Here is a 10,872-nt window from a genome sequence, read left to right on the forward strand (position 1 = left end):
CAGGAACCCTAGTGTAGACACAGCTACCCCACAGAGCTGGCTTGGCTTGTGGGAAGCTGTTGCTACGCATGCTGTGATGTGCAGCTCTGTGCACATGGGGTGACTTGCCCTCCACCTGCACGCTGCAGCTGTGACGAGCACAAATCTGCATTGGACCCAAGGACTCAGACCCATGCAAGGAAACTCATACATATGTGCGAAGTGCCACGCACGATGTGGCTGCTCTTGACGCTTCACAGACACTCACAGCTGCTGGGATGGACCTTGCCAGTTCGCCGCTTACTTTAATACCAACTCAAGCCTGAGGGTCTGGTCTATGCAGCACCTGTGTAATGCAGCCAAATCCATCTCTTGCAGATGTGGCCAGCACTGGGGGAACAGCAGTGTCCTCATGTTCATCCTTCCAGTCAAGTCCCTGCTCTGCACAGTTCCCTTCGTGGCCTGTTCCAAGTGCCCCACAGGCAGGAAGCAGCGGTGACACCCACATCTTCACTGGGAGCTGTGACAGTGCAGAGACCCCCAGCTGAGAGATTCACCAGGCTGGCAGGGGCTCTGCTCCCTGGAGTTGTGTCTAGGAAAGGCGTGGTGACAGCATGATGCTGTCCATTTCAGTGTCTGCAGTGAGAAATGGGCTCTGCTTAATGGACCTGAGCCCCTTAATGGACCCGGACCTCGCCTGGCTCGGTCCTGTCCCCTCAAACCTACATGCAGCACCAGCCTCAGCCTCCCTGCTTTGACCCCCCTGCAATGGAGACCCCCCCCACGGGTTTTGCCCATAGATTCCCCCCCACACACACACACACAGCACCCCATAAGCCTCCCATCAATGGACCCCCCTGCCAGAACCCCCTCCCATTGGAGCACCCCATGCCCCCACGAGCAGCCTCCCGAAAGCTCCCCCATGGAGCAGGGGCAGAGGATGGAGGGGACCAGAGCAGGTCAGGGCCACAGAGAAGCACCAAGGCAGAGAGCCAAGTCAGCAGCACCTGGGCTGATCTAGCGTACACCAAGGAATAACCTGGTCTCCCTCTGCCTCAAGGTGCCTGCATTCTCCCTCCCAGCCCATGGCAAGTGCAAGAAAGCAGCGAAGCAACAGTTTGGCTGTCCCAGGTTTGGACAGAGGACCTCCAGGTTGACCTCTTCCTCCCACACCAGGCACTGAACCCAGTGCATCTAGGAAGACACTAGATTCAAACCCAGCCCCAGGACAGGCTGGGCCTGGGCCCAAGGCAGGGGAGGGAGGCTGAGTGCTGCCTGTTTTGTTTGTGCAATAGTGGGAGAAAAAAGGGGCCTCTGGCAGTTGCATCAAGAACTAGTAGCACTGGGCAGGCAAGGCACCAGTCTGGGGCTGCGTCCAGGCCATTCCCACAGCTCCCCCTTGAAGGGAAGTCAGAGCTTACCCTTGTGCCAGGCAGATCCACGCTGGGGGCTGGTCCAAGGCAGCAGGGTAGGCGGCAGTGCTCCAGCTCCCAGAGCACCCTTAGCCCCAGAGGACTCAGGTCCCAGCTGCTAGGAGAGGTTGTGCCAGCCACAAGCTGAGGCCATGGTGGGGGGTGTTTCTCTGCTCCCCACATCGCTGCAGGCGCATCCCTGAGACATCCCCGCCACATGGAAGGCGGCAGCTGCTAGAGACCAGGCGGGCAGCAAATAACGCATGCGGCCCGTCCCCCACCCCCAGCCAGCTCAGGGAGAATCTTCTTGCCCCTCAAGTGTCGTCAGTAATGCAGCAGCTCTGCTCAGCCCTGGGCTGGAGCTGTGTTCACAGCATTCATACAGTCGTGGAGAAGTGGTGCTGGCAGGGAACTCCAGAGGGCACACTGAGTCCAAACCCCAACCTGAGGCAGGAGCAGCCCTATCCAAACCATCCCAGACAAACCCACTGTCTGACCTCTGAGCAACACAACAGTCACCCCTGACACAGCACCAGACATTGCCCCAGGGACAGCTGGGTTGCTGTTGCCACCAAAATCCTGCTGTAAAGAGGATTCATATACATTCAAAAGATGTCAGGCAGAGTCCATGGCCCTGCTGCAGAGAAAGGCAACGTCCTCCTCCCCCATCCCTGAGCCCATACCGATCTGACCATGGGTTAAAATCCTTCCTGACCCCAAATCTGGTGTTGGTCTGACCTGAGCAGAGGGGCAAGACCTTCTAGCCAGGAACTTCAGACTTTGGTCCCAGAATTGGCACCGCCCAGTCGCCACCCCCAGCCTGGGCTACAGCCAACAGCCAGCGCCTTTGGGGGAGGCTTAAAAACCCTGATACAGGTAGCAGAAAAAGGGCAGAAGGCAACCAGCAAAGCCCTGATGCCTTGGAAATTTCCACAGCAGAGCACCGGCATCACTGCACCTAGATCCTGCCCAAACAGGGCTATCCAGCCTCTCCTTGAACCACTCCATTGATGGAGAATCTGCAGCTTTTCTGCTCAGGGAGACCTCTGAGGAGACTGTCTGGGGGAACTGGGGGTCCCTGGTCCCAGGTTGGGACCAGGCATGAGCAGTGACCAGCACTGCAGGGAAGGTGCCCTCCTGGCATGAGTTTTCAGGACTTGAGGAGGTAAAAGTTGCTCTGGGCACTGGGGGAGGAGGGCGCAAGGGACCTGCCAGGGATGCAGTGGAGACCTGACTCATTGCACCTCAGTGCTGTGGGTGGTGGAGTGAGGGCTGCCAGCTCCACCCCGGGGAACTCGACGCAACTTCCTGGCATATCCTGTGAAGGCAGGCATCTCCTGGCATCTTGTCAGATATCGCTGAGGCCAAAAGTCCCCTCCCAAAGTTGGAGAGAGCAGGAGAGAAATGGCAGAAGCAGCGCAGAGCCAACAGTGCCTAGCCCCTGTGGAGGGCCACAAGCTGCAGAGCAGGAGCCTGGCAGGGATCCAAGGGTCTTGGAGGGCTGGGGGCTGCTGGCCAGGACAGGGCAGGGTAGGAGGGGTCAGGCTGGCTCCTGGCCCACTCAGGTCTGGGTGAGCTGGATGCCGTAGACCTCCCCATCAGCCGGCGGCTCGCGGTGCAGGCAGGTGGCTTCAGAGGAGTTCTCTGCATCACGGACGTTGTACTCACCCTTCTTGCAGGCAGTGGTCTTGAGGTAGTAAATGAAGCCGCCTGTTCCAGCCAGAGCCAGCACCACAACAACCACAACTGCCGCCACTGTCAGGCTGTACTGCCAGCTTCCTGCCAGAGTTGGGAAGGGAGACAAGAGGACATGACAAAGGTTAATGAGTGGGGCAGTAGTAGAGAAAGGCTCACAACTCCTGCACAGCACTGCCCTGGCTGCAAGTGGCTCCAGTATTTGAGGAGAGAGCAGAAACATAGAGACATACAGGCTGGAAGGGACCTATGGGGTTACATCTAGTCCAACCCCCTCCCTGAGACAGAATTAGCCATGTCCAAACCATCTCAGATGCATCCATCATCCAACCTCTACATAAAAGTACTGTCAGCCCTGACACAGCACCTGGCATCACACCTGAGCCTGCTGCATGGAAAGCTGGAGAACTGCAGCTACAAATGTCCTGCTTCTATACAAGGTTAATAGATGCTCAAAAGATCCCAGGCAGAGACCGTGCCCCTGCTACAGAGCAAGGCAAAACCCTCCCAGTCTGTTTCTATCGGATTGGGGGGGGAAATTCCTTCCTGACCCCAAGCCAGTGTTGGTCTGACCCTGAGTGGAGGGCAATGCCCTCCAGCCAGGAACCTCTGGGGTTGAGTTGGAGCAGGAGCATTGGCACAGCCCAGTTCCCATCCCCAGCCTGGGCTGCAACCAACACCCAGTGTCTCTGGGGAAGGCTTAAAACCCCGCTGACACATGTAGCAGAAAAGGGGGGAGTGGGGAGCAAGCCAGCAAAGCCCAGATACCTGAGAAATCCCCACAGCAGAGCACAGGCATGGCTGAACCTAGATCATCCCCCACCAGGGCTCTCCACCCTTGTCTTGAACCCCTCCAGTGATGGAGAGGCCACAGCTTCCCTGAGGGTCTCTTCCACGACCTCCCTCCTCTGACAGCAAAGAAACTTTTCCTGAGGGAAAAGGGAAAGGACCCCCAATCTCCCCTGTGCCCCCAGCCCCTTTCCACATCCTTACTTGCCACCTGGATGGTGATGTTCCGAATGTGCGAACCGTAGGGGTTGGCAACTGTGCAGACATAAGACCCAGAGTTGTGAGTTCCAGCACCCAATATCATCACGGTGCTGTTGTCAGCTGAGTAGTTGAGGTTAGGGGCCACAGGCAGCACCCAGCTGTAAGTGGGCACTGGAGAGCCCTCAGCGCTGCAGTGGATGCTGAAGTCAGAGCCCTGTGGGACAGTAGGGGATGGCTGGACATCAAGGGCCAAGACCACGGGACTGTCTGGGAAGAGAGGGTGGCAGTTGTAGGTAGCTCAGACCCTGGTCCATGCTCCATTTAGACCCAGCCCCCAGGGTGCCATCCCTCCCCATCCCTCAGCATCCAGACAAGCTGAGGAGATGTGGGCTCTGCTCCCAGTTCTGCCATTGATGCACTGCTACAACCTTGGGCGCTTCCCTTGGCCTCCTCTTTGGTGTATGGGGCTGCCCAGACAGTGGGAGATAGAGCTGCAGAAGACAAGGGGCTCGTGGGACTGGGAGCAGGGATTTCCTTCTACACTCAGCCCTGGGACCAGGGCAGGGGCCATCTCTCTTCTCTCCACGTATCCAGTGCTTGGTGCCACTGGGGGTCAGACCACATCTGTTGCTGCCACGATCCTGGTCGCTCCCAGTTACCCTTGCCTCCACTCCACAGGCATTTCTGTGCTGCTCTGAGTGCAAGAAGCTCTAGACAGGCATCTTGCAGTCCTTGGTGGTGAGTGCACTGCTGGGAACATGCACAGAGGGCCTAAGAGAGCCTGCAGAACCTGGGAGCTGGCTTCAAGCAGCTCTAGGGAGGGGCAAGGAGCCTGGGACCAAGCAGAGACACAGGTGAGGCAGGCTGGGAGTACAGGCACAGAAGGGCCATCTCTCCACAGCCTGCAGTGCTGCCAGTGCAGGGCTTGTGCCAGACTTAAAGCATAAACTGGAGCAGCCTCAGCGCTACTCTAACTCACTCAACCTCCCATGGCTGCAGAGCCCTTCTGCCATGCCCCCCTTTCACAAAGGTACCATGTCCCTCCTCCCCACCCTGCGTAAGGCCTGTGGTGTCAGGACTCACAGTCCACCTGTACGGTGACCGCCCTCTGTGCTGAGCCATGGCTGTTGGTGGCCATGCATGAGTAGAGGCCAGAGTCATTCCTGGAGGCATTGTGGTACCCAGTCAGTGTCCGCATGGTCCCATTCTGGGTGCACTGGACCCATGCGGATGGCTCTCCATCAGCTCTGCAGGCCAGCACCAGCTCTGTCCCCTCCAGCCATGTCTGGTGGCTGGGGCAGCTCAACTCATCCATGTGAGGTTTGTCTAGAAGGCATGGGGAGACAAACTGAGGAATCCCCTGGTGCTCAGGTCCCCGGGGGCCCCCACCCCATGGTGCTTAGATCTCAGGGCTCCCCCATCCCATGTTGCAGTGGTCAGTCTGTGCAGTGCCTGGTGCAGGGGAGAGGAGGGGTAGGGGGCACGGTGTGTGCCTGCCACTCACACTCTACATGGACAGAAACAACCTGAGTGAAATTCCCATGCCGGTTGGTGGCGATGCACATGTAGGTCCTGTTCTGCTCCCTTGTGATCAGCTGTGGCACCTCAAGGGCTTGGTGCTCCCCATCCCAGCTACAGCTAATGCTGGGTGTGGGGTTGCCCTGGGCCTCGCAGGTGAGGGCTTCCTCCAGCTCCTCTACCCAGGTCCAGTTCTGCGGGCAGCTGGTGTCATCCATCTCAGGCCCATTTGGAAGGGGCAGAGCTGTGATCTGCTGTAGCCAGGCCGTGGGGTAGTACTCCCCTCAAGGCCATAGCTGTGGCCAACCTCCCCTTCCCCGAGCAAAACCCCCGACCCAGCTTCCCTGGCACTCACACTCAACCCTGACAGTGACGTTGCGGGCAGTGGATCCATGGGTGTTGGTGGCATGGCACTGGTAGATGCCAGCCTGGCTCCGCGTGGTGCCTTGCTCCTGGGCGATGTCATATGGCTGGCCATCCAGGCTGCAGACCATGCTGGGCTTGGGGTTGCCATCAGCTATGCACACTGGCTGCTGCTGCTGGCCCTCCAGCCACGTGCGCTGTGGGGGGCATCCGGCATCATCCAGATGTGGCGGGTCTGTGGTGGGAAGGGGAGCATGTGGGACAATGCCCTGACTTCCCCAGAGGTCTCAGGCAAGGTGGAGAGGGCCAGGCAGGGACTATCTATGTCTCCTGGAGCCTGCAGGAAACCTCAGGTCATGTTTCCACCTGCCATGTTCTCTCGAGAGCTGCAGCAAGTCCAGAGGAGACAGGTCCCTGAGGCTTCCATGCTCCTGCCATTACTTATGGGTTGAAGATGCTGGGATCCCTCCCCATCCCTCCCCACCAGCCCCCAGCTCTGTCTGGGGAGCTCCCAGGGTCCATATCCCCCCACATGAAGGCCCCTGTGGGTGGCTGGACGCTTTGGCTGTAGCCTCTCTCCTGGCCTCCCCCACTGGATGTGGTCCCTATGGTGCTGCCACTCACATTCCACGTGGACCATGATACTGCGGTTCTGGGTGCCCAGTGCATTGGTGGCATGGCAGATGTAGGTGCCGGCGTGGTCATGGGTCACCTGCAGCTCTGTGCCCACCTGCTGCTCCATGCCGTCTTTGGAACAGGCCACAGCCGGTGTTGGGACCCCTGTGGCCACACAGTGAAGGGCGTGCTGCGTCCCCTCCACCCACGTCACGGTACTTGGGCAACTGGCCTCAGGCAGCTCTGGAGGTGCTGAGAGGCATGGGGGAGGGAAGGCATCTCTTGTGGGTGGGTCCAGGCTGACACCCAGAGACACATCCCACATGGGACACAGCCCCTCCCTTCCCCATCCCCCCTGGCCAGAGATTTCCCTTCTGGATCTGGCCTAGCAGTCAGCGAATGCTGGGATGATGATGGCAAACCAAGCCACAGACCAGGGAGTGTGACTTCTCAGTGCCAGAGGTACAGCTGGATGTGAAACCCAGGCATCCAGATTTCTAGCCCTCCCCCCCCCACTCTAACCCCACCATGCCCCACTCCCTTCCCAGAGCTTGAGAGAACCCAGGCGTCCAGGGTCCCAGCCACGCTCAACCCCTGCACCAAACTCCTTTCCCTGAGCAGAGAAAGAACCCAGGTGTCAGGGCTCCCAGGGACCTGGGGCAGCAGAGAGCAGACATGAGGACTCACAGTGCACGGTGAGTTGAGCAGATGTTCTCTTCACCACGGACCCACTGCCCACAGTGAGATTTGCGTCACACATGAACTGGCGCCCATGGTCCCCCTTGTGCACCATGAGCTGGAGCTGGGGCTGTGACCCAGATGCCAAGATCTGCTCTGCCTCAAGCAACTGCAGCCACACGCCAGGGGGGTTGGTGGCTGGGGAGCGGCAGGTCACGGTGACATTGGTGCCCACAAGGGGCTCAGGGTCACTGAGTTCCAGGATGGGGGCAGGAAAGCCTGTGAGGCAGAGCAGAGTCAGGCTGCACAAGGGGGCAGTGTCACTTGACCCCACCACGGCTTGGGCAGAGTACTGGTTACTCACGGTAAACATCCACATGGCCCTCAGTGGCTCTGGTGACAGGCCCCATGGATACAGTACAGTGCAGCTCCTGCTCTCCAGGCTCCAGGAACCGCACTGTGGCTTCGGCCATTACCATGTCCCCTGAGGTAGTGATGGAGACCTCCAGGCTCTGGTTCTCAAGGCGCAGGCTGACCTGGGCCACCACAGCCGGAAAGACACCAGATGCCCAGCAGCTGATGTTTGCCTCTGTGTCAGCCTCCACGCGGTGTGGGGCTCGGAGCTGTGGGGCTGCTGGGAAGGCTGCAGGGGGTGAAAAGAACCAGCCCTGGCCATGAAGGAAGCTGGAGAGACCCCTTGCCTAGGATGCAGGCAGCTGGAGGCCTCTGCCACTGCCCCCTGGGTGTCTCACAGCCAGGTCATATCATCTCTCCATGCCTCAGTTTACCCTCTGGTGTTTGTCTTGGTAGAGGGAAGCCCCAAAGGGCAGAGCTCATGTCTCAGCCCAGGGCTGGGCTAGGACCAGCCAGGCAGCAAAATGAGAGCTGCTGTACTAGGTTCTTTAGCTCAGTGGCTCTAAACCTTTTTTGTACCAGGACCCATTTGTAAGCATCAGTGGCCAGTCTTGACTCAGTGCCCCTCGCTCCCAACCTGCTTCCTCTCTGCCCCAGGCCCTAGCCCCAGAGTGTATGAGGCAGGGGTGTATGTGTGTAGGTCACATGGGGGGCCCCAAGCAGCCCCTTGTAGGCTGGAACTCTGACAGATGCAAGGGAAAAGCCACCATTTCCCACGTTTTTCTCCTTTAAAGGAGAATCCATTTTTAAAGGTTGTTTATGACCCTTTCATATATTTTTGTGACCCAAATCTGGGTTGTGATCCATGGATTGAGAAATGCTGCTTTAGCCTATGCCCCAGTGCAGCAGATTCTACTCCCCTCCCCAAGCTGGAGAGAGCCCAGGCACCTGGGCTCCCAGCCCCCCGGCTCTAACTCACAGGGAAGGAGACTTACTGTACACGCTGAGGTTGATGGGGGCAGAGGTGTTCTTGAGGAGAGGCCCGTGAGGCCGCAGGTCCAGCTCTGTGTGGCAGGCAACATCCTGCCCATGGTACCCATGCTGTGCTGTCATGTTGAAGGTGGCTGTGATGTTGGTAGCACTGACCCTGGGATCCCCCTGGATGTTCGTGTGCAGCACTTTGCCCCCAAGATGCAGGGTCACGGTGAGGTTCCTCATGGGTGCCACATTGCTCACCCAGCAGGTCACAGGGTAGGTCTTGCCCTCCTCCAGCACAGGTGGCAGTTCCAGCATCACCTGCTCTGGGACCCCTGGAACAGGGTAGAGACTCCAGTAGCAGCATGAGGGAAGCAACTCCTACAGTGCGGCATGTGGCTGAGGTGTCCAGCCCACCCCTGCCTTGGTGGGCACAGCGTGGGAGCCAGTGGCTGTTCATGAAGGCTCCTCCCAGTTACACACCCATGAGACTCCACACAGCCATGCACAGCCTGCCAAGACCCAGGATGACAGGCAGCTGCAGCATGGAGCCCAGTCCCCAAGACCCGCTCTGCCCCGGATCTGTGTTTTCACCCCCCTGCAAAGAGGCATTCTCTGTGGCAACCCCCACTCCTCATGGGCCTCTGATCCCCCAGCTCTGCAGCCTGGCACTCACGGTACAGCGAGATCCGTGCCGCCGTTGTCTTCTTGGTGCCACCGCAGTTGAAGTAGCACAGGGGGGAAGACTCCCACTCTGTGACACCCACCAGCTCCCTGGCCACCCAGCCAGTCCCACGGCGGCTCTGGCCCTTAGTAAGGGATGTCTCCAGGCTGCCATGGGTGCTGGAATCCAGGCATGTGGTGCTGCAGTTCAGCCAGAGTGTCCCACCGAATGGTACCACAGCCTCCACCGGCCACACGTCCACCTCAAAGGCCCCCCACGTGGGCCCTGGAACTGAGCACACCCACGGCCCTGTCACACCACAACTCAGGCTCAGGGGGTCCCTGCCTGGGGAGATGTGGGGCCGGGCCAATGCCCTTCATGCCCTGGGCTGCTGTCCAACCCCAGGAACGTCTCCCCCAGCCTCCCCAGAGAGCAGCATGTGACACACAAACCTCATGAGAAAATCTGTGACAGGAGTTTCCCTTGCATGGGAGACTGGCAAGCGCTTCAGTCCCCCAGCCTGCCTCACCTCACCTCGCCTCACCTCACCGACCCCCAGCCCCTCTTTCCGTCCACCCCCGAACCTGTCTCCCCTCCTAGGAACCCGGCATCCGAGCTCCCGCCTGCCCAAACTAGAGGACACAACCCCGGCGGCTCCCAGCCCCCCAGCCCCGCTCGCGCCCCCAGCCCCTTCCCCTCCCAGAGCTGGAGAGAGCCCAGGCGTCGGGGCTCGCAGCCCTCGCGCCCCCTCCCCCCGCTCTAACCACTCCTCCCCCCGCCCCGGCAGGAGCCTCGCCCCCTCCCCCCGCCCGGTCCGACCCTCTCCCCGGTGCCTGCCCCCCGGGCGCCGATCCGGCCGGCTCCTACCCGCTAGCGCCAGGAGCAGCAGCAGCGGCGGCGGCGGAGCGCGGAGCCTCATGGCCGGGCTGTGCACGGAGGAGAGCAGCGCTGAGCGCTCCGAGGCGGCGCCAGCCCCGGCCCCGGGGGGGCCACGCGGGTCCCGCCCCCGCGGCGCAGCTCCCAACCCGCGGCGCCGGGCCCGGGCCGGGGTCCCCCGCTGCGAGCACCTGCTCCGCCCAGGTGGGCCGGGCCGGGCGAGGCATCCCCAGGGCCCCGAGCGCCCCCCCGCCCCCCGGCTGCCTCCATGCACCTCCCCGAGCCGGGACCCCCGCGGGGCCGCCGTGCCCGGACCCTGCCCCAGCGCGGGGCCCCAGCCTGGAGGGGGCCGGGGCTGGGCCTGGGGCAGGTGCCAGCGAGGGGGTGGGGGTGGAGGCGGGCACCGTACCGCTCTCCCCACTCGTGGGTGGGCACAGATGGCTCCGGCTCAGCGGCGTTCAGCTTGTTCCAGTCAGGACTCTGTCTCCCAGCACTTCCCCACTCAAGCCCAGGGCGGGGCAGCTGCAGCCCTGGAGGCAGCTCCTCGGGTAGGGGCCAGCGGGGGGGCAGCTCTGTGGTGGGCTACAGGTGGCACCGGGGGAGCTGGGCCCTGGCTTTTGCAGGCCAGACACTCAGCGCTAGAAGCAGGGGTGTTGTGTATGTCCTGGCAGCCCGTGCGCATGTGGCAGCATCTCCCAACACATACGTCCCCATCAGTGTGGGCAAAGGCTCGCTCATGCCCATGGGCTGCTG

The 10,872-nt window shown here is 60.7% G+C and overlaps 1 protein-coding gene across 7 annotated transcripts; it reads right to left on the reverse strand.

Moving 5' to 3' along the window:
* Positions 1-253: 253 nt before the first annotated feature.
* On the reverse strand, positions 254-10,726 carry ICAM5 (intercellular adhesion molecule 5). Of its 7 annotated transcripts, none has more exons than XR_016443877.1 (11): positions 10,111-10,319; positions 9,256-9,534; positions 8,600-8,914; positions 7,615-7,893; positions 7,260-7,529; positions 6,582-6,824; positions 5,950-6,192; positions 5,160-5,402; positions 4,080-4,343; positions 1,401-3,170; positions 254-615 (listed from the first exon to the last, which is right to left on the reverse strand). XR_016443877.1 is itself a non-coding variant. In XM_090060458.1 (11 exons), the coding sequence occupies exons 2-11, from the start codon at positions 10,160-10,162 to the stop codon at positions 2,953-2,955; spliced, it is 2,406 nt and encodes an 801-aa protein (XP_089916584.1). In that variant the 5' UTR covers positions 10,163-10,169; positions 10,529-10,726; the 3' UTR covers positions 254-2,952. The 7 variants fall into 7 exon arrangements, 5 of the variants coding, with proteins under 5 accessions (XP_089916584.1, XP_089916587.1, XP_089916585.1 ...); XM_090060458.1 differs by adding an exon at positions 10,529-10,726 and having other exon boundaries at positions 254-3,170; positions 10,111-10,169; XM_090060461.1 differs by adding an exon at positions 5,581-5,823 and having other exon boundaries at positions 254-3,170; positions 10,111-10,321.
* Positions 10,727-10,872: the final 146 nt, after the last annotated feature.

The sequence above is a fragment of the Crocodylus siamensis genome, chromosome 8 (assembly GCF_052110815.1).
Source record: "Crocodylus siamensis isolate JL-2025a chromosome 8, ASM5211081v1, whole genome shotgun sequence".
NCBI lineage: Eukaryota > Metazoa > Chordata > Crocodylia > Crocodylidae > Crocodylus > Crocodylus siamensis.